This window comes from Pinus tabuliformis, chromosome Q, assembly GCF_031772625.1.
Source record: "Pinus tabuliformis cultivar Carrire ecotype Pingquan chromosome Q, CPIR1, whole genome shotgun sequence".
Taxonomy (NCBI): Eukaryota; Viridiplantae; Streptophyta; class Pinopsida; order Pinales; family Pinaceae; genus Pinus; species Pinus tabuliformis.
In genome coordinates, this window is record NC_142296.1 from 1,302,947,057 (window position 1) to 1,302,970,884 (window position 23,828).

Here is a 23,828-nt window from a genome sequence, read left to right on the forward strand (position 1 = left end):
ATACATTCAAGGCTATACGTACCAATTCTTCATCGTAAACTGTATCCCCTGTGATTGCAAACTCATCTCTACCCTGTGTGACCCGTATAAGGTAAGAAATCACATCCTCTACATAGGACATCTTGATACTATGGAGCTTCTCTCCCAATGCCAATTTCCTGTTATCACACTGATAGAGTTTGGTCAAAGTGTCCCACATGTCTTTAACTATTTTCTTTTCAGCCAAGTGTGGAGATTAGATTATCTTTCACACCATCTAAAACAATCCTTTGGGCTCTAGATTCTTTTACCTCATGAATGTCCAAAGCTACTAGATCTGATTTAGATGGAATCACCTCTATAGTGACATAACCCCATAACTTGTTCCCCCTTGAAAACATCTGTGATCCGAACTTTCCACTAATGAAAGTTTGAGGCTCCCTCCAAGCTGTCCTAGCATCTGACACTAGTTGCCATCATAGCCCTATCTGCTATACTGATCAATAGCCCTGCTAATTTCAATACTTGTGTCAGGATTTGGTTTCTTTCTCAGAGTTTTAATGCTTTGATACCATGTTAATTTTAATTTTTTATAGGTTCTGCAGCTGATTTAATTCTCATCAAGTGTTCACACATGCATGTACTTAAAAATTCCAAAACCTTTAAACAGATTTGCAGTGGAAAACTTCATAGAACCACACACAAAAATGACACAGTATGTACCTTGGAAACCCAGAATGGAAAAACCGGAAATAGTGTTTTTCTTATTCAGTCTGAAAGAGAGAAATCTGAAAACAAAATTACAGAACAATAGGACTGAACACGGAAAATTTGTCCCTCAATTTCCATGCATAAACAGCCTTAGATAGCAGCCTTGATTTCTGTGCATAAAAGCCCTAGAAATTATCTCGAATCTCCTGCAAAATTCTGCTGTTAATTACAGCAATCTGCCCTCAAAGTTTGTGCCAAAACTCTCCTGTAAATATCTAGGAAACAGTGCCAAAACAACACCTAGAATTCTATGACAAGCTGCCTTGAATTTTGTGTTGTATTTTCTATGCATTTTTCCTGGGAACCTGTACCACCAGCTCTCCTCTCCTATATTTTTAATTCATGCCAAAACTTGCCACCTCTTTAGTTAACTCGCCTTGGAATTAGCATCATGCATTCCTGAGTGAAGTGCGCCCTCCTTGGGATTCTCACCATGCATGAGTTCATTCGACATAAGTGAACTCTCACTTGCTTACAGTTAACTGATTTTCTTGGAGATAACTCCAGCCATCATTTCTTGGAGTTAACTCCACTCTCTCACTTAACTGAACTAAACACTCTATGACATGTCACTCAACTCCGAGCTCTTTTACTCCTAATTTGCTGCCGTAATGACATATATAATGAGAGTGATTTCCTAGCTAGAGAGAGAGAGAAGAAAGACGAGGTCGAGGCCCGGAGGGACTCACTATTCATATGGTGAGGAGCTTGCTCTCTGGGGGGAGGGGCCCCAAGAAAAGAGAGGGAGAGAAGGTAGATCCAACAGCAGCAGGAAAAGCCAACTCTTCACACAGTTAGAGAAACTGAGATCATACCTGTTAGATCAGGAAGGGGAGAAGGAAGGACTTGACCGGGTTGAGAAGGAGCTTACTGGGTGAGCAGGACCTACCTTACCGCCCGCCTGAAAGGACCTTTGAAAGGCCCTCAAAGAGATAGAATAACAATAAGAATATGAAATCGCATAATATAATATATATATTCATCCACATTTATATCTCCATTCAGCATTCTCCGAACACACCGATGAGTCCAGCTACTTGTTCTAGAGGAAAGGACAGACTCTGGTATTGGAAGGATACAGTGTCATGCCTGGTTCCGTACCACCCAAGTTATTGCCGGTCAGGATAGTTTGATTTTCCCCCCCTTCCGACCTAGCTAAACCTGTGCTTGCCTCATGACTTGCCTTCCCTACCACACTTATCCATTACATACGAGTCAGTAGTAAGAGACACAATAGATATTCATCTTCGGATTGATATATAGGTAACATGCATGAAATCATATTTTCCCATCCTTATTATTGGATACAGTTAAGGGAGTTGCTAACGATGATCTCAATAAGTGATGTTCGGACTTCCACTCCACTCTCCCCTCAAATAGGCCAGTGAATCTGAGAGAGACTCTTGCTATACCCTTATAAGGCTATAAAGGTACAGAGAAGGGATGGGACTCTCATAAGGCGACCATAACTCGTAAGGGGACGACCCGAACTCGTAAGGCGCTCATTAAATCATTATTAAAAATAATTATTCCCACAAGTCAACATCAATAATTAATTGATGTACTTTTTAACGAGTCACTTTATTAAAATAATAAAGTCTGAGCTGATTAATTAAATAGGATGACTTCTATGTGCTATGACACTTAGCCAACATAGAAGTACATGTCCTCATACAATTTTAACACATAATGCATGCTTCATGTTATTGAAGCCATTGACATCCATCCACAAACATATGAATGTAAAACAGTCTAGAACCCCCTTAGACCAATGCCCGCTACTTCAGACATAGTCTAGAATCCCCTTAGACCAATGTTCGCTACTTCAGACATAGTCTAGAATCCCCTTAGACCAATGCTCGCTACTTCAAACATAGTCTAGAATCCCCTTAGACCAATGCTCACTACTTCAAAAAGCAACCTTGGCATGCTTGCCATGTGTACACCCTTTGAATATTCCACATTGGTCAACACTAAACTCTAAAAGACCTATGACTATTTCTCTCAGAAAAGGCAACAACCTGTGATGCAAGTGTCCCATTCTCTTATGCCGCAACTCATACAAGTTGTCATTGTTATGCACCAAAAACTTGAATTGGTTCACCCTACAGCTTGTGCAAATTACCTTCTCTAAACCACAATCACCTGAGTTGTATCTAGGCTAGGATCCTTCAACCAAATTAAGACTTGTTCGTTCTTGAACTCTACTGTAAAGCCCTTATGCTCCATGACCAAAACTAAAAGCGAATTCTTCATGAGACCTGGAGTATTACATTTTTAAGAGTACATGTGTCAAGATCCAAGGTGATGTCGTCCACAAGCAAGGCTCCAAATGCACATACCTACCACAATGTGTCCAACGCTCCTCCTATAAGCCTCCAATGACTCCATCAATCCTCCTAAGCCATATACTCTATTGGGTCCAATCCCACTACATGAACACTATAACAACCCATGCATCCTCAAGCCAACTCCAAGCCTCCATGCAAGTATCCGAGCTATCCTATGTTGTATAGGGCTCAAGGCCATCCTCAGATATATAAAATGCTCCTCCTTGACGATCCCAACACCCTTCTTGCTAAGTAGGGATTTCTCCAACCAAGCAACCATCTCCATGTGGCCATCATGTAGAACATCACCAAGTTGTCTCAAGATCTCCAACAACCTAGAGATGAATATCATCAAAACACCCAACTAAGGTCAAGCAACCACTAAGTAAGCCATATCCAATGCGCAAACCCATTACGGACCATCTCTCGTATGCAAATCCAATCGCAGAACATCCAAGGGTTGATCATACACCATGCACCCCCACCTCCATCGATTCTTGAAGCCTCCATCGACCTCATTACTAGTCTCGTGAATCTATAAGCTAGGAAGCTAAGACTCAAGAGAACGACCATACATCGAACATCATTTATTTTTCTTGGTTTGGTTGCTTGCAACAATGAGTCAATGACTATCGAGATCTCAACCCATGAGGGTTCATACTACACAATGGGCACGTATCCCATGTCAACCTACCAACGCAAAGACTCTGTAAACACTTAGGTCAAAGCAAACTATAATAAAATGTCTCAAGGAAGCAAGGGCAAGCCATTGAATCAAAACCTACATGAACCTAGCACACTAGTCCAATGCTACCATTGTAACCTTGTCCTAGAAAGAGTGTCTAACCAAACAGGAGATGCCACCCAACACACAAGCCTTGCATGAGCTCTCAATATCCTGCCAAATAATTGAAAAGCAAAGATAGATTAGATAATCTAGTATAGTCTTGGTAAGACGCGCAAGGGTTTTGGTGAAAAAAAAGGCTATCAAATGGTCCAAAGTTAATCAACTCACTCAATCATTGCCATTAAACTCACACACAAAGTTATCTTCTAGCGATAATGACTCCCACTAGGCAAGGGAAGCAAAAATATTGTGCTTATCACCAACACTATGGTCATTGTACCAACGATGAATATTACACCTTGCAAGCTAAAAATACCAAGGCTCTCCTTGTTGAATTACAAGAATGAATTGAATAACATACCCCAAGGAATATCCATGATCCCTGTTAAATTTTGGTAGCTATGGTCAGTGTTCATCATTTGGTTTAAGCCCTCAAAAGTAAAAATAAAAAATACATATAATTTAAATTTTAAGTCGACTTCAAAAGTGGGAAATTGAATTTTCAAAATCCAAATTATTTGCCTCCTAGATCATGTCGGCTAGCCCCAAAATTACAAGTCAGCTCATGGTATAGGCACACCACTTCAGGCAACCCAACAACTATATAAAGGCATTCAACCTCTTCCATTAAGCAACCAATTCAAATCTCTTATTCAATTTTGTTGACACGTGAAGCAGCAAACCAAGATTCTTTATGGGCGGACTAGGTTAATGGACATACATAGTTATTAAAGGCGGGCCTAGTTCATGGCAAACCAAATTTTCCTAACGAAGACCTAGTTCATGGCAAACCGAATTTTTCTGAGACAGGCCAGATCTCTGAGGAAGGTCAAAATTCTCTATGGAAAGATTGACCGAAATTCCCGAGGCTACTTATTTATGTTTGATCAAGTTTGACTTGAATTTGGTTACAGTGAAGTCTGGCCTTGTTTTGATTGAAGAGGATCAAATTGTATTGCTTGTTGAACTGAATAATTTCTCTAAGAAAGGGTTGTTGGGATTTTCCCCCAAGTGGGTTTTCCCAGAGTAAATTTCTCGTGTCTCTTGTTTGGTTGTCTCTTTATGATCCTATTGCCTTTGTTATTTCTAATGTTGATATCTTTTGTGTAATTACTTAATGATGAATGTGAGCACATGAAAGATTAAGTTAAGAAATCATTAGAAGTAATTATCAATTTGGAAGACCTATGAAATCAACAATCCCAAATCCTCCAACCCTTCCTTGGTCCACCTAGCTCAACCAATGTTTTAAAACTCCGACTCAACCGAGGGTCGACTCCGACTCCAACACCGACTCCGAATCGACTCAGCCAGCTCGATTTCAATGACTCGGTCATTGTAAAAAATACATTAAATATTTAATTTTTATACATAATTTTAAAGATTTTCATTCATGTTTCCAAACACACAACATTAAAATATAGATAGAAGACAACATATGATCAAAGTAGGCTCATGAATATATCCATTATATCAAAATGGCACCCAGTGCACTGTTCAATACATACACGATGATGATATAGAGATCCAAACAAAAACAAATAACCAAGGAGGCTATAAATGGCCTCTACAACAAAAGTTTGTGACCAGTACTACTGGCTACTACTAGAGTTGCCAACATCATCTGGCTCAGTGTTACTTGGGAGCAGGAGTGAAAGTGGGGAGCAAGAGCGAAAACAGGAGCGAGGGCGAAAACGAGAGCAGGAGCGAAAGCGACATTTTTAGAAACTCCTAGTTTGGGAGCGAATCCCAGAGGAGTTCGACAACCAATGTCACTAACATCAAGGTACATAAAGGGATTGGTGCTCTTGATTAAATACGAGTTCCATACCCTAATACATGACAAAATTCAATGGAAATTTACTAGTTCGTGCCCTTAGGATTTCTGATAGTGAGAGCTTTGATAAGGAGAGATCCCATCTCCTTGATGTCTTTGTGGAAAATGGATATAGTAGGCGCCTAGGTCAGAAGGTTTTCCGTAAAACCTCTAAAAATGCATTAATGAAAGAGCCTAAAGAGCGCCGTCTAGGTGTCCATCTTCCCTATGTCCTGTAGAAATTTCTCATTTCCCACTCCGATTTTCAATTTCTCTTTATTTCTCCCTTATAGTTAAATGCCATTTCCCATAACCATACATTTAACAAGCTGGAAAAAATAAATTTGCTGAAAACACAAATTCTGAAAATTTTTCAGAACGCTGGAAATTGCAGAAATAAAAATCAGCAGTAATAAACAACCATTAAAACACATTTAAACACTGAGATTTTTGGTCAATGTGACCCTGGAAAAACCCCCTACAACTCTTGGGGAAAACTAGTTTGAGAGCAGTGTTTTTAAAACCGTTTTTAAAAACCGGTTACCGGTCTAACAGGCCGATTAGCAAGGCCACCGGTCTAAACCGGCCAAAAAACCCAGTTGGAAAGGCAATTTCTCCAAATTTTGGCCCTAACCGGTGAAAACCGGCCGGTTCCGTCCTAAACCAGCCGGTTTTAGGCATGCCCACCATAACTTGCAAAAAGCGGTTTTTTGACTGTGGTTTTGGGGTTTTGGGGGGGAACTAAGGGTGTTTTCCCTCCAAAAACACCCTCTCCAAGCTAATAAGAGGCCCCTCTCACTCTCATTTGTCTCACACAATTGATTTGGAGTGTGTGTGTGTTTGTGAGCTTGGAGAGTGTTGAGTTTTTGCTAAAGTAGTCATCTTGGAGTTGGAGTTGGAGCTATTTTGGAGATAGTGTGTAGCTGTCAGTGGAGTTGCCATCTTCAAGAGGAGGCTAAGGAAGCTAGTTTGTATTTCGAGGTAGGATTTGCACTTGAAAATTCCTTATTTGACTGTTGTCCATGAATTAATTTTTTTTATGTGTTATAAACTTCTCACTTCTATGATCTACCATCCAGGGAGTCATCATGCCTCCAAAAGCCAGAGATACTGCATGGGCTCATTGTGATATGATTGATGGCAAAATGATCTGCAAATATTGCCAAAAATCCATTCAAGGAGGAGGTATTAACAGGTTCAAGCAACAGTTGGCTGGGATAGGAGGCCATGTAAAGCCATGTGGAGCACCAAATGAAATAATAGGGCATATTAGGGCAGAATACCTTCAGAAGTTTGAGACTCAAGTCACTGAACCAATAGAGAAGTTTGTGACTGCAAAGTTTGGGAGTCGAGACTCAACCAACTGAGTTTGATCATGATGACTGAGACTCATGAGAAGTTTCAACTTCAAGTGATAATGTTGATCACTATTATAGTATTACTATTATCATATATGTAGAGTCTAGACTGAAGTCTTGTAGTAGGCCACTGGCCCCATAGTTTGTAGGCTTTGTTTTTGCACTCTAGAGGCCATTTAGAGCCTCATTGCTTATGTATTTTGTCGATGATATGTATTGCACTCGGTGCCATTTTGATATATTCACCTTTACATGGTATATAAATGAGCAATCTTTGCATATTTTGTCTCTATTGGCTTGGAATCATGGTTTTAAATCTTAAATATAGTTTTTTTCATTAAAAAATAATTATTTAATGTATTTTTCTAAAACCGGTTCGTTTAGACCAAACCAGTCCCGGTTAGACCGGTTCCGGTCGGTAAACCGGTTCATTAGGTGGACCAGTCCGGTCACCGGTTCCGGTTTTAAAAACATTGTTTGAGAGCTCTTCTTTATTTCTGGAAAATGCCTTTTTACAGTAAGAGAAATATTAAGCAAAAATCAGCAAGCAAACTTTTACAACTTATCTCAGCCTTGCTGAAACTCCGCTGAACAGACTTGTTGAAACTCCGCCCTGCTGAAACTTCGCTGCTGAAACTCCGCTCTGCTGAAACTCCGTTCTGTTGAAACTCCGCAGCTCACTGTCCAGAAATCTCCCTTGCTCTCCTTCTCTCAATTTGCTCATGAAAGAATTAATGACATTTTCCTCCTTTAATCTAACCCCAAGTGACTTTTGGATGATCCAAGTGACTTTTGGGTGATCCCTAAATCCAATGGCTGAAATAGATTGAGATCTAAGGCTGAGATTAAATGCTCATTTAAATCTCACTTTTATTTTTTTAATTCACCCCACTTTAATAAAGAACCACTTAGTCATTTATTTCCAAAGTCACTTTTCCTTTCTAATTTTTCATTGACTTTATAAAAGTCACTTTAAAATTAGACTTAGTAACTTTATCACTTAAAGTCACTTTTAAATTAGATTTAACTTTATAAAATTATAAAATCACTTTAGGAGAAAAATTAAATTCTTTTGGACACTTTTCCCTAGGCCAAAGATCAAAGCCTAAGGGAACCACCTGTCCTTCGGTACCAAATTTCAACAGTCCCTCTTACCGAGGAAAGTGTTCCTCACCACACCCATCTTGTCTCTGAAGTAGACATGCTTGCCCCATGGTAAGGCTTTGGTAAGAATATCTACAACCTGCTCATCAGTGGTAATATACTCAAGCTTCACAGCTCCCTTCTGAACATAGTCTCTGATGAAATGATATTTGATCTCGATATGCTTTGACTTGTCATGAAATACTAGATTCTCCGTGAGTTTAATGCAACTCTGATTATCACAGTAAATCACTGAAGGTCTCAACGACTGACCAAATAAGCCAATAGCCTCACAACTAGCTAGACTGGTTGCCATATACTCTGCTTCTGCTGAACCCAGTGCTACTGACTACTGCTTCCGACTGAACCATGACACTACTGCTGAACCCAACCCAAAACAGCACCCTGAAGTGCTCTTCCTATCAAAAGCACAACCTGCCCAATCAGAATCAGTGTATCCTGCCAATCTCACTCCATCTCCCTGCCTGTAGTCCAGACCATAATCCACTGTCCCCTGCAAGTACCACAAAATGTGTTTTGCAGCCACCCAGTGAACCTTCCTAGGCTCACACATAAACTGACTCATCGTGTTGACTGCAAAACAGATATCTGGTCTAATGTTGACCAAATACATCAAGGAACCAATCAGCTGCTTGTACAATGTGGGATCCACCAACTCGAAATCCGAAGCATGAAGATTCTTCCAGTTGGTGATCATCGGTGCCGACATGGGTCTACAATCCTCCATGTGGAATCTGCTAAGGATGTCCACAATATACTTCCCCTGCCCCAGGAAGAAATGCCCCTCCTCCTGCCACACCTCCAAGCCCAAAAAGTAATGCATCAAGCCGATGTCCTTCATCTCAAACTCCGTCGCAAGATCTCTCTTGCAGTGCTCTATGAGTCTCTCTGCACCTGTAATGACCAAGTTATCCACATACAGCACCAGAATGAGAGGCTCCTCACCAATCACAATAAAGGAAAGGTTCGGATCTGCCTCACTCTTTGTGAAACCCATCCCCTGCAAATATGTATCTATCCTGGAGTACCAAGCTCTGGGAGCTTGCTTCAGGCCATAAAGGGCCTTCTTCAGTCTGCACACATGGGACTCCTTCCCATGCACCTCAAAGCCCTGTGGCTGCTCAATGTACACCTCATTTATGAAGCCATTGAGAAATGCAATCTTCACATCCATCTGGTGGATCTTCCAACCCATCTCTGCTGCTATCAATATAATGGAGCGAATCGAAGTATATCGAGCCAAGGGAGCGAAGGTCTCCTCATAATCAACTCCCTCTACCTAGGAGAACCCTCTAGCCACAAACCTTGCTTTGAATTTCTCAATGCTGCTATCTGCAGCATGCTTTACCTTGTAAAGCCATCTGGAAGTAACCACAGATTTGCCCTCAAGCCTCGACACCACCTCCCAAACATCATTCTTCATGATAGAAGAATACTCCTCCTGCATGGCCTCTCTCTAGACCTGCTGGCTAGCTGCCTCCTCATAGCTAGAAGGCTCAGAGTCAAGGATGCTGGCAACCATCGCCATATAGCTACAAAACCTCTCAGGTGGTCTACTCTCTCTGATCGACCTCTTCGGCTCAGCAACAGATGAGACATCTCTCAAGGTGTCCTAAAGCCACTTGGGCTTCCTCTTCCCTGAGCGCACTTCTCCCACCGGAGAATGAAACTCCTCCTCATCATCATCAGGAGCCTGAACTCCTAACTGTCTGTCTGTTGTCCTCCTGCCTGCACCTGAACCTGTAGAAGCTGAGATACCGTGTGAACTGTCCATCAGTGGACTCCCTAGTGAACTGCTCTGTGAACTGCTCTGCATGCTGCCCGGAGCACCACCCCTCTGGCTCGGTGAGCCACTGCTTACTGACGGACCTGACATCCTCATAGATGTACCCCCTGATCCTCCTGATCCCTGCCCACTGGATCCCTGCGACTGACTCAACTGCTGCTGAGAGTCTGGCTGATCCAGATACTTTAACTCCCGTGACCTCCTAAAGGCCCTGTCCTCCTCGAACCTCACATCCCATCTGACAACAACTCTCATCTGTGCAGGAATGTAAATCCGAAAGGCCTTTGAGGTCTCACTGTAGCCCACAAACATACCCTTCTCTGCGGTGGGCTCTAGTTTCGTCCTCTTTTCCTTGGGTATATAGGAGTATGTAATGCATCCAAAGATATGAAGATGACCAATATCAGGCTTCTTCCCAGAGAAAGCCTCCTCCGGAGTCATGTGCCCCAAGGCACGATGCGAACTCTTGTTCTGCAAGTAAACAGCTATGTTGGAGGCCTCTACCCACAAGAACAATGGCAACCCCTGATCATGTAACATGGCTTTGGCAGCCCCTATGATGGATCTGTTCTTCCTCTCCGCAACCCGATTCTGCTGGGGGTTGTAAGGAACAGTGAACTCCCTCCTAATGCCTACCTCCGCACAATAGTCAACAAACTCTCCAAGGGTGTACTCTCTTCCATTGTCCGACCTCAGGGACTTGATCTTTCGACCTGTCTGTGTCTCCACAAGAGCTCTGAACTCCTGAAACCGCTTGAAGACCTCACTCTTGGTTTTCAAAAAATAAATCCACGTCCTCCTGGAGTGATCATCAATGAATAAAACATAGTACTCATATCCACTCAAGGAAACATGAGACATCCGACCGCTCACATCAGAATGAATCAAATCAAGTATCCCAGTCGCTCTACTGTCACTGCTGGGAAAAGGGGATTTGGCAAACTTGCCCATCGCACAACCTCTGCAAGTATCAAAGTGATCAGTACTGAAATCTGGCACACCTGTAGTGATCTCCCGCAATGTCCTCAAGGCTCCATGATACATATGTCCCATCCTACGGTGCCAAATCTCACACAGCTCAGAACTGCTAGCTCTGCTGTCAGTACTACTGCTCAATGCCAAAAGGGGCTGGAATGCAAACTTGTACACCTTTGCATGGCGTACACCTATCACTCTAGCTGAATCAGCTGGATTGCCCCTGAGATACATCAACACCTGTCCTCCCCTGAACAGTACCTCATATCCTCTGTCCTCCAAAGAGCTGAGACGGATATGAGGTTCTTCCTCATCCCTGGCACATAAAGAACATCTGACACTTTCAAGGAAGGTTTGGACTCCCTCTGAAATGTCAGTGTCCCCACCCCGACTGCTCTAACAACTCTGTCATCACCGAGTACTACCTCTATATCAGTGCCACTCTCTGAAAGCTCTGAGAAGTACTCACGGACTCCTGTCATGTGACGTGAAACCCCACTGTCCACATACCAGATACCTGAAGATGCTCCGCTAATCGAGGGAAAAGCATGCTCCCTCTGAACCAGGTGATCCTACACTAGAGGACTCACACGTGGTGAACGCAAACTCCCGGTAAACACGACCTGCAAAGTCCTCAATCTCTGCTGAAGCTGTCACGTCCTAGTTCTTCCCCTTCTTCTTCTTCTTCTCCGGACACACAACTGCATAGTGTCCCATCTTTTGACAATTCCAACACTTCACCTTGGAATAGTCCTTCTGTGTGTTCCCCTGTTTACCTTTACCTTTGCCTTTGCCTTTGCCCCCACCACTGCTTGTGGAAGCCTGCTTCTTCCCTTTGCCTTTCTTGCCTCCTGCCACCAGTGCTACATCCTCATCCTGCTCAACTGGCTTGGCTGCCCCAAGCTGACCTTTCTTGATCCCTGTCTGAATGCAATAATCCCAAAACATCTCCCATGTGAGAAGGGTCTCACGTGCACAAACCCCATCAACAAAGTTCAACCATGAACGGGGGAGGCCATTCACTACAATCCACGCCAACTCAGTGGGTGGAATGGCCTCTCCAATCGCTGCCAACTCATCTCTCACATTAGTAATCTTTGTGAGATATCCAACTGCACTATCATTACCCATCTTAATGTTCTTCAGCTTCTCCTTCAGGACCATCTTCCGGTTCTCATTGGTACTCTGGTAGAGATTGGACAATGTTGTCCACATCTCATGGGCATTGCTCTTTCCTCTCACATGAGGAATGCAATAGTCTTTGATTCCGTCTAAAATCAGCCTCTTACCCTTGTTGTTCTTTTTATTATAAGCTGTCAACTGAGTAGCATCAGTAGGCACAATAACAGGGCTCTGTGTGGTATGCACCATGATATCCCAGACTTCTGCCTCCTCAAAGATACTCTGCATTCTCTCCTTCCAAACGCTGTAATTTGTATGCCCATCCAGCCTATCCTCTACCCTCAATCCCAATGACATCCTGCTGTCCTAAAACTGAAAAATAGCACTGCTATAGTAAAGATAAAACTGTTGTTTATAAAAAAAATCAACTTGCTGGAATTTTCTGAGTGAAAAATCAGCAGCTGTAATTTTTCCTTTTGCTGTCCCAAATTGTCCTTCAGCGCTCAAGCTCCGATACCATGTAGAAATTTCTCATTTCCCACCCCGGTTTTCAGTTTCTCCTTATTTCTCCCATATAGTTAAATGCCATTTCCCATAACCATACATTTAACAAGCTGGAAAAAATAAATTTGTTGAAAACACAAATTCTAGAAATTTTACAGAATGCTGGAAATTGCAGAAATAAAAATCAACAGTAATAAACAGCCATTAAAACACATTTAAACACTGAGATTTTTTGTCAATGTGACCCTAGAAAAACCCCCTACAACTCTTGGGGAAAACCAGTTTGAGAACTCTTTTTTATTTCTGGAAAATGCCTTTTTACAGTAAGAGAAATATTCAGCAAAAATCAACAAGCAAACTTTTACAACTTATCTCAGACTTGCTGAAACTCCGCCCTGCTGAAACTCCACTGTACAGACTTGTTGAAACTCCACCCTGCTGAAACTCCACTGCTGAAACTCCGCTTTGCTGAAACTCTGCAGCTCACTGTCCAGAAATCTCCATTGCTCTCTTGCTCTCCTTCTCTCAATCTGCTCATGAAAGAATTAATGATCTTTTCCTCTTTTTCCTCCTTTAATCTAACCCCAAGTGACTTTTGGGTGATCCCTAAATCCAATGGCTGAAATAGATTGAGATCTAAGGCTGAGATTAAATGCTCATTTAAATCTCACTTTTATTTTTTTAATTCACCCTACTTTAATAAAGACCCACTTAGTCATTTATTTCCAAAGTCACTTTTCCTTTCTAATTTTTCATTGACTTTATAAAAGTCACTTTAAAATTAGACTTAGTAACTTTATCACTTAAAGTCACTTTTAAATTAGATTTAACTTTATAAAATTATAAAGTCACTTTAGGAGAAAAATTAAATTCTTTTGGACACTTTTCCCTAGGCCAAAGATCAAAGCCTAAGGGAACCACCTGTCCTCCTGTACCAAATTTCAACATGTCCAAGGAACCACGGACAAGATTGCTCGGATCCTTAAGAGGTATGAGATTCCCTCAACCTTTAGGCCCCTCAACACCATTCGCAATTCCCTTCGATCGGTGAAAGATCCCATTAACCCTAAGGACATGAAGGGTGTCTACTTGATCCCTTGTTCTTGTGGGACCCCCTATATTGGGGAAACAGGGCGCTCCATCCATCAGAGGATCAGCGAACATGCTGCCGACCTAAGACATGGGAGATCCAAGTCTTCAGCATTGGCGGAGCATGTAGAAAAGACCAAGCATCAGGTGTGTATAGAGGAGGCCAAGGTTGTCGCCAAAGTTGCTCAGTTCCATCATCGTAAATTCAGGGAAGCTATTGAGATTGAAAGAAGGCCAAACAATCTCAATAGAGATGACCGCAAGAAGATTGGTAGATGTTGGATCCCTGCCCTTTCATCCTTCTCTTCCTCCCTCTTCCCCCCCGCTCCCCCCTTTTCATCTTTGCTTTCGTTAGGGTTTTGTCCTTCTTGTTTTAGACTTTTTCCAGTCCTTCTTCTTTTTTTGTTAGGGTTTTCATCTTTGCTTTCGTTAGGGTTTTGTCCTTCTTGTTTTAGACTTTTTCCAGTCCTTCTTCTTTTTTTGTTAGGGGTTCTTTCCATTTATTTCTCCCTGATGGTTATTATTGAATATAATTGTAACTATTATTATTATTATTATTATTATTTTATTTCTTTTACATTCTTAATTAGTTTTTACTCATTTCTATTTTTTAGCTATCTATCCTTCTTATTCTAATAGATTAGTAATATTTAATTACTATAACCCTAAAGTTACCTTATATAAATAAATATATTTATCTTTTATATAACTAATGTCCTTTGAATTTATAATTTTATAAGTAATCACCATATAAAATTAGTTCATTTTTAAGTTTCTAGTAATTACAACTAACCTACTTTATATATATATATATATTGGTCTTTAATATAACTAATTCCCACTTAATTGAATTTTTAAATTATACCTTTCCACTAACTTTTATTAGTTTTATATATATATATATATATATATATATATATATATAATTTGAACTTTCTAGTAATATATAGTTATTATAACTAACTATCATCTTGAAATTGCCTTACATTTATATTTAATATATATATATATATATATATATATAGATGTCAGGTCCTTGATCTAACTAATTCCCATATAAGTCACGTTTTTTAATAAACTATTAACGTAATCAACTTCTAGAATTATTTCTTTTATATAATCTATGGTATGATAACTAACTCCCATTAAATTATCATTTTGACTTTTTGACTACCGTCCCTAAGTCAAAATTAGCCGTTGATGAAGATAGCCATTGGAGGCTCTGCTCAGACTATTTAGCATGCAAAGCTGTATCGGTTTCTTCAACTTGTCCTGACGATGAGCCACACTAGTTGGTTCGAAACGCGTCAACAAATGTCTCTCTTTATGTGATTTACGCTGAAGTTCTACTTATAAGCATTTAACTAATTTAGAAAACACCTTGGAGTCCCCAACACTCAGCTAACAGTTAAAAAAAATTAAAAAATATGAAAAATCACATTTTTTTGGGGTTACAGGCCGCATTCATTGACTCGGCCGAGTTATTGCAGAACCGACCGAGTTGACCGAGTCATGACTGACTCGGACTCCCATTCTGTTTTTTCTGCCGAGGCAGAAAAAATCCCAACGACTCGCATCAACTCAGTCGTTTCAAATTCGATTCGGTCGTTTTTTAAAACATTGAGCTCAACAAGATGTTGATCTCAAGAGAAAAGCTTTACCGAACCACACCACACTCACAGGCATACTCAACTTCTAGATTCATGGTTTAGAAGCCTAATTCAAAACACAACCCAATATGACAAACACACTAAAGATCCTTGACATTAAGGTCCACATGGAAAAACAAGCCCTGACATGGTAGCAAACACATGACAAACCCCTTGCAACCTCCAACCAAACTCCAATCAACAGTTGGAAGGATTTCAAAACATTTGCAATAAATTTTACCCACTTCGATATAAAGACGCAATGCTAGTATTGCGGCTACAACTTTAACAAGCTCCTAGACAATCAATTCTACAATTCATCAAGGACTTTAAAAAAATTCTTATACAAACTTTAGGTAAGGGATTTTACAAGTACGCTTTGTGTCGAGTCCATTTCTAGTTTCCAACTACCTTCCAAAATCAGCCACAACCAATTTTGTTCTAGAGACAATGAATCCCACTAGTAGAGGGAAGAATAAACATTATTCTTATCATTAGTGCTACAGTCATACCAATGATAAGTATTGCACCTTGCAAGCTAAAAAGACAAAGGTTCTCCTTATAAACTACAACTACAAGTAATCAAAGAACATGCCCCCACGAACATCCAGAGAACTCCAAGTTCCATGATTCTAGTTCCTCCAACAATTCCTAGCCCAATAAGACAGCAATCTAGAGCGAGAGCCTCTCTTCACTTTCTAGATTGGGCAAAACCTCAAACAAGGAGAGCCTTGGTCAAGGAAAATCACAATGAAATGAACCTAATATCTCAAAGGTTGACTAACTGCCCCAATGCTTTAACACACCACATTTGTGGCCATATCATCTTAGATGGGTAAAGGAAGTTGATTCTCCACACCCATCACATATAGTTGTTATGTTGTCTTTCCATTCAACCTTCCATTGATACAAATGATTGTGTTTCAATGGATTCTTCAACATTGACAAACTTCACAAGGATAGCAAAGGCTACCAAAACACATATTTTTCTACTCAATCAAGGCAACAAATTGTTAAGAAAGTCAAACTCCACAAACTTGTAACTGTGTCATAGTCTAGTGCTAATCCCTCCAACCCTAACGGCAACCTTACCTGCATGATTCTAATTTAGCAAGTGTCCCTCCAAACATCATGTCCACATCCCAATCCTCCTCTGAAGCAAATGATATTGCATCATTCTCAAGACCCAGTTACTCATGGATACCCTCCCCTTGCAAATCTACACACCTACTCTTCAACAACTTGTATTAAGAAAGACTACTAAACAAAGACATTTCTTCTTGCCAAACATCAAGTCACATTTCAATAAAGACTCACCTCCTATTGTTTCATTGGTACATTACAATGAATAAATAGACCTTAAAACCTATTATGTCCTTTAACATCAGCTGAAATTTGGGACAATTTCCTCTCAACATTGAGGAATAGCTAAAACATAGTCTCAGCTAACAAAAAGAAGAAAATAACGCTCCAAGATTTTACACTGGAACCAAATTCAGTAACGCCAGAAGAAATTATAAAAATTGCCACGTGCCAAATAAGGGAAAGTAAAACCAAAAAAGTTCCCTATCAACATCCAAATCGTGAGAATAGACAACTCAACCAATCTATGTATCAGGACCATTCAGACCAGAAACAACAAATTGATGTTTCAGAGAATAATGACGTAAAATCAATCTCGTCTTATGATGCCAAGTCGTTACAAAGTTCTAGTGATCAGAATACTATATAGAAGATTAATCTGGGATGGTCTGATCCCTTCTCAGTGCAACAATTCTGTTTGTCACTAAGAAGATCATATCAGCGTGTATCGACGAAGATGATTGTTCCAAGATAGAAAGACGCTTGAAGCCGAAAAAGAGATCAAGCCTTTTATCATCAACAAGCTTTGAGGACAAAGCTTTTTGAGGAAGGAGGCAATGTAACGAATAAAATATATATAAATAATGTAAAATAATATAAATGATAATAAGCATAAATAATTATTAAATAGTAATTAGGTTGAAGAGGCATGTCTAATAGGACATGACTCTACATGAAGAGACACTTGCTTGGTATATAAGCAAGCCTCTCCTTCTCATTTGTATATCAATTCTCATTCTTATTCATATATTTAATATATAATATTTATATCCTTAATGGATATCTATATATTCCATGTTTTCTGGAGTAATTAATTTGTAGAAGGAACTTTGTTCGCTTCAAACTTTTATGAATATTTTATGTCTGGGTCAGGCAGCTTGGGCAATGAGAAGTTGGCTCAGCTAGGCACCACAGTGCCGCTAGCAACTGAAAAGCAGAGAATTTTTGGCCAGTTTTGCTGGCAGCATGTCTGCTTGAGGTGTTGAGGATGTGATATCCCATAATAACCTTTCAGCAGTTTTCTGGGATAAATATTCAGTGGCTTTACAGAACCCTGGTTCACGCCTCTCCCTTACATTGTGCTTGTAAAGCGGCACTTTCTTGCACCTTGGTCTTTGGTTTCTCCCTGGTTTTGTGGCTTTAAGGAATATCACCGTATGTTTCTGCTGGTTTTATAAAACGTGTGTACTCTACCCCTGCTCTCTTCTTGTGGCAATGAACAATCTTCTGCACTTTTTTGTAATGTTATTAATATATGGTTCTGTTAATAGGAGGATATTTCTCAAAAAAAGGCCCTGTGTTGAAATTTGACAGCCTTATGATGGTTCGTCATTTGCATCGCTGTTAAAACCTGTAACTGTTTTAGAAGACACAAATTTCACATGCAATTTTAGAAATAGACCAAGAAAGCGTGTCTTAGTAAACTGTAATGTATGATACATGTAATGTAAACATTCGATAGACTTACTGCTTCTGATTAAGAAATGAACTGAATTTCACAAATTTAGCCATCATGTGAATTTTTCTTTTAACGGCAAGGTAGGAGGTCAATATTAAGTATACAGAAAAGAAGTTATAAAAGGGGGGAAATAACTAAATAATTTAAATGATGGATTCTCAACTACCCTCTGCCTTTGGCAACCCATAATAAAATTAACTCCAATGGTGAGATTTAGGGTTTCGAAGAAAACCTTGTGGCAGGTTGGGCTTCTTCAAATCCTCCTCTGTAAGCAAACTGTCCTCATCAATGAGATCGTCCAGGTCATCCCCTAATTGAACCCTGAAGTCTGGTATGTCAGCCTTTACCACATTAGCTGGCTTCTCCACCACCTTCTTCTTAAGCTTAAACGAGGATCCTGTCTCCCAAACAGGCTTCCGTCCCTTAACCACCAAGGGCCCAAGCCCGTCAATACTGCCATCGGCGCTCTCTGAAACTACAAATCCCGACAGCAGAAGATCGCGTTCTAGGGCAGAAAGGGTTTCTTTAACATCCTATAAAAAAAAGCATAATTGTCATGAAACGACCCCATGAATGCATAGAAAAGCCTTAAAATTTTCAAAAGAATTGCAGGCACGTACATGATTTGCAGAATTAGGGTTTTGAAGAACGATAATCCCGCCAGGTCTGAGAACCCTCGCGAGCTCCAGCAGCCATTGCTGCGTGTGAAGTCCAGAGACCGAAACGACCGCATCCAGTGACGACGATTTCAAATTTAATTTTCCCTCTGCAACAGATCAATCCATATCAATATCCAGAAATGCCTAAACAAACAAAAACGAGAATTTGCATAAACAATAATAATAATAATAATAAAAGGATTTCTGGACAAACCTAACCGATCTGCCTGTGTAATAACATGTAAATCTTCAGCTTTGACTTGAAAGTTTTGAATACCCCAGCTAACGATGGCTGCATGAATGGTCACGGAGTCCGTGATCACTAAGACTGCGGGCTGCGAATCCATTTTCGGTGATCTTCCTGTCTTCTACCGACGTTACAGAGCTTTTTTCTTTAGCCTCCCTCTGTCGAGGTCGCAAAGCGTAATATTTAAAAAAGACCGAGCGTAATCTTTAAAAATGACCGACGCCAGAGGAGATTACTTGCGCCCCCGGATTTGACCTCTAACCTCCTTTTGAAAAAAAAACCGCCAAACTTAAGGTCGGTTTTCTCGTGGTCGCCTGCACAATTCATGTGGGACATATTTATGCATACGCGGCTCTGCACCTAACCAAGATTGTTGTTTTCTTCCCAGTTCCCGCTGCCACGTTTGACCCTCGCATGTGAGTGACATATTCAAAACATGCAAAAAGCATTTTAAATTCCGAAGTAACAATCATTAATAAACAATATTTATTGTTGTTTACTTTTTTAATTAATTTTATATTTGGTTAGAAGGTCATTTCAATTAAATTATTATTGTTTACTTTGGATGCTAATTCCACATTTGTTTAAGACATGACTTTCGATTCACTTTTTACGAGAAAGTATGCATAATACAAAGCTATGGCTGGAGCTAACCAGCCATATATTGGGTATTTAATGCCTTCAGAGCAGCACGCCACTTAGCCCGATAACACGGGAGTGGGCAAATATTATTTAATGCCGAATTTGCCCGCTCCCGTGTTATCGCGTTAAGTCGCGTGCTGCTCTGAGGGCATTAAATACCCAATATATGGCTGGTTAGCTCTTTCCTGCATAATACACCTGAGTTGATATTTTAAAAAGTAGGTTAAACAGGTTATGTTTGAAAAGTTTAAATCATTTTAAAAATTGACCTCATTTATATCAATAAATTATTTGGCATAAGAGTTAAAAGTTGGTATCTATTGAAATTTAAATTTAAACTTAATTTTCTCCAATCGGGGTGCGAGTAGGAGGCATCGGGCTCATCAATTGGCATATCGTAATGAACAAGGTACAATGGCAGAGCTTCACCACCCCTCGCATGTATAAGGTGTATGGAGAGTTGCCTCTCGCATGCATTCCATTAATGTGATTAAGGAATGTGGCACTAACAGAGTATTGTCGAAGTTTTAGGGTAATTTCATTGTAAGGGTAAGTAAATTTTTTGTTCTATGAGGAATTTGGATAGAGTCTTGTTCATGGATTGTTGCGGATTCTAGACGGTGCTCCTCGTGGTCCTTCATTCGGTTGCAACGGATTTTCGCTATGCTTCAGTCGCTTTCTATAGCTATGTTTCTAGCTTAGGTTTTTTTCGCCTCACCTCCATTGCTCGCCAAGTATCTCTACTTTTTCTTTGGAGGAGTGGTCATATCTAGATGTCTGATGTTCGATGGAAGTCTCACTATGGTTTTTGGAAGGAAATGGTTGATTATTATGATGGTTTGTTTGTATTATGCACAGTTGTCTCTGTATACTTTGGAATTTTGCTTTCTCGCATGGGAATATACCGGGGGATCAGCTATGGAAACTAATTTATTTCCTTTGTTTGACTGCATGTGGCAACTGTAATGATATTTCAATGGATGTATTCAGTGATCTACATTGGGTTTTCATTATAACACCCTCCTCCTACATCTACCCAAGTAACTAGCCAACCGAGGTAAACATGTGATGAGAAGTTACTATGATATGATTCGACCTCTTAATTCACATTGAGGAAGTAGAACCGACGAAAACATACCATACAAACCTTCAACATCAACATTAAGACCCTCAGGAACCAACCCAACATTTATACCAACCAGCCCCTGGGTCCCACTGACATTTTGGACCAATTGACCTCTGGGCGCTCTCCTGTTATGGGCATGCCAACGTCCAAGGACCTTTGGACGCTCTCATAGGCCTGCAAGCCAGCATCCAGGGACCTCTGGACGCTCTCACAGACCTACAAGCCAGCGTCTAGGGACTATTTTACTCATTTTTGTGCTAGCGTCCCCAGGATTTAAGCTACATTTTCAAGCCCAAAGCCTAGGTCTTAAATGACACCTTAATAACAGTAAAATAACATGGAAATAACAGTACTAATGCAATTACTTGAATAAGACCTTGACTGGACCCTTACTAGCCATGACAGGCACTTCGTCAAACATATCACAAATATGTAATCTACATGTGTAAATAACATATTTGAGCATAGGGGTTTCGTACTTATCTTAGATTCACTATGAAGCATTGTTTTCTTATCACATTAGTTGCAGTTTCATCCATTAGGCCATAAATACATTGTTCATTCATATACAAGTAAAAACATGATGGGAGTCATACATAGCCACTGTCATAATACACATTCATAACCAGCATAATAACAACATAAATACCAAGGAAATACAGCCATATGATCCACATATAAACCAGTGTAATACTCACAGAAATACAAAGAGAAATAACCTCATATTGATCATGCAAAATCCAAACCCGGGATGGGACTTCCACATTCCACTCGACCATAGAATGGTTGAGCCAAATCTCTCTTCAGTCACTCACCCTCGTGTCATATTCCAAGCATGAATGTGGGATCTCATAGAACACATCAATCCAAAACCATCAAAGGCCTCCAAAGGCCATCCACCTCAACCCATCAAACAGTGATTCCACCTCACGGTCGAGCATCACAAAACCATCATCAAATTGGTCTCTATTTGAGGCTTCCAGAGCGTTTCTTCCAACCAAGGCTTCCAAGACTAGTAACTCAACCCACAGATGTCGCCAGGCTTCAAGAGCATTTGCCCAATCAAGGCTTCTAGGACTAGTAACGCAACCCAAGCTGTTACAAGGCTTCCTGAGTGTTTGTCCAACCAAGGCTTCCAGGAACTAATAACTCAACCCAAGCTAAAGGAAACATGAGAACCAACCAAGACAAAACAAGGAAATAAACCCACAATCTCCATGGTTATCCAGGAAATGGAAAGGCTAGGCAAATCCACTATCAATCCCACCTATCCTCCATGTCAATGACAAATCATGACCAATAAACCACATGCATGCCAAAACTATTGAGGAAAACATACATGCAACTCGGTACCTGCAAGCCAAATCCGTTGTAGTTGTTGATACCGATGTCCTCTTGCGCTTTCCTGCTCTTCCTTTGCCTTCTTGCTCCACAACTCCAAGGGTGCTCCAAGAAAAATCTAAGTATCCAAGAGTGACAGAGAGAGAGAATATTGGAGGAGCTCCAAAACTGAACTGACCAAGCTTGCACTAACCAAGCCTGCCAACTAATCCTCATAAGCCTTTTTATCAATGAGGGCATTATTTTCCTTCATTTTCCTTCTCACATGCAACTTGTGACCTTCACCTCCCTTTTCTCATAATTTCCATTATTTTCATAAATAAATGTGCCAAAAATGTCATTTTGCCTTTCCAAAGCCTTAGGCATTGCCTTTGCCAATTTCCTTAGCCATAATAACCGAAATGAACACACACTAGGATGTTTTCCCCACCATTAAGCTCGGAATATGTGTCCCATGAGCGTGGCCTTATATATATATATATATATATATATATATATATATATATATATATATATATATATATATATATATATATATATTTTTGCATGGATTTTTAACCAAGGTTGTTACATTCATGGTTTTGGTTCGTTTTTGTATGTCTCATGTTGACATCTTGAGTTGCTCAGGGAAGCCTTGGCTGTGCTTTTTTGGGCTCCGAGGTTTGCTCCAGCTCATTATCGCTCCCCATTGTAGAGCAGGTTGTCGGTATACTTATTGTGTTATGCCTTCTTGCCTTAATAGTTTGGCAGGTTCTCCTGTTCGGTGTGACCTCTAGAATTTTAAGGTTGTTTCGTGTGGGGCAGCCAAGGTTTTGTCATTGTGGTCTCTGGTTGATACCATCGGGGGTTCTAATATTATTTGTTCCGTGGCTCATGCCACCTCGGTGAAAGGTCAGCAAGTTGGGGGTTCTTGCGGTCGTGGTAAGAATCCAATGTTGACCTATGAGGGTAGTCAAACGCGCCCTCGACCAGTGAAAAAATAAAGGCCATAAAACAACCTCTTGTCTCATCTAAGACACAGCCCATGCCTTCCATGAAGGTAATTTGCCTCAGGATTGTCAGCATTGTTGAAAATTGGCAACAAGAAATTGCTAAAAATAGCACTGCTAAAAATAGTAGTTTGGACATCAGTGTTGGATTGGGCAACAGGGAATGAAAAATGGAAGTGCTAAAAATAGAAGTTCTATTTTTAGAAGTTCAAGTTGGATTCCTATTTTTAGACAGTCCCTGGTCTAACATAGGAAGTAAAATTCAAATTTGGTCTTACCAGCAATATGAATATTAATTAATTAATTCTCCATGAGTTAATTAGTTAAAAAAAAATCAAACTTGAAGACTTTGTGCAAACATGCAATAATTTCTCCACTGATTGGGGAATGTGTCCTTGATTTGCTCCATTGATTGAGGAATTAAGGATGAGTTCTATATTGAGAGGATCAATTGACTTAGTTTAACTTAGTCAAGTTCAATTAGATTAATTTAACAAGTTGTTAAATTAATGAGATACAGTTTGTTGATGTTTGCATGCGTGTAACAACTGTTATTTTCAGATAACTGAGTATTCTCTCATGGATAACTGATGCATGTTAGATTAGACAGAGA

General features: G+C 40.2%; 1 protein-coding gene across 1 annotated transcript in view; it reads right to left on the bottom strand.

The window, feature by feature from the left end:
* Positions 1–19,392, bottom strand: part of LOC149224612 (anamorsin homolog 2) — a 32,881-nt gene extending 13,489 nt beyond the window's left edge. Inside the window, exons 1-3 of the mRNA XM_089386183.1 lie at positions 19,085–19,392; positions 18,832–18,977; positions 18,444–18,744 (exon numbers count right to left, since the gene is read on the bottom strand). Of these exons, the coding sequence (XP_089242309.1) occupies positions 18,444–18,744; positions 18,832–18,977; positions 19,085–19,217 (580 nt within the window). The 5' untranslated portion in view covers positions 19,218–19,392. The remainder of the gene's footprint in view (positions 1–18,443; positions 18,745–18,831; positions 18,978–19,084) is intronic.
* Between the last annotated feature and the right edge of the window lie 4,436 nt (positions 19,393–23,828).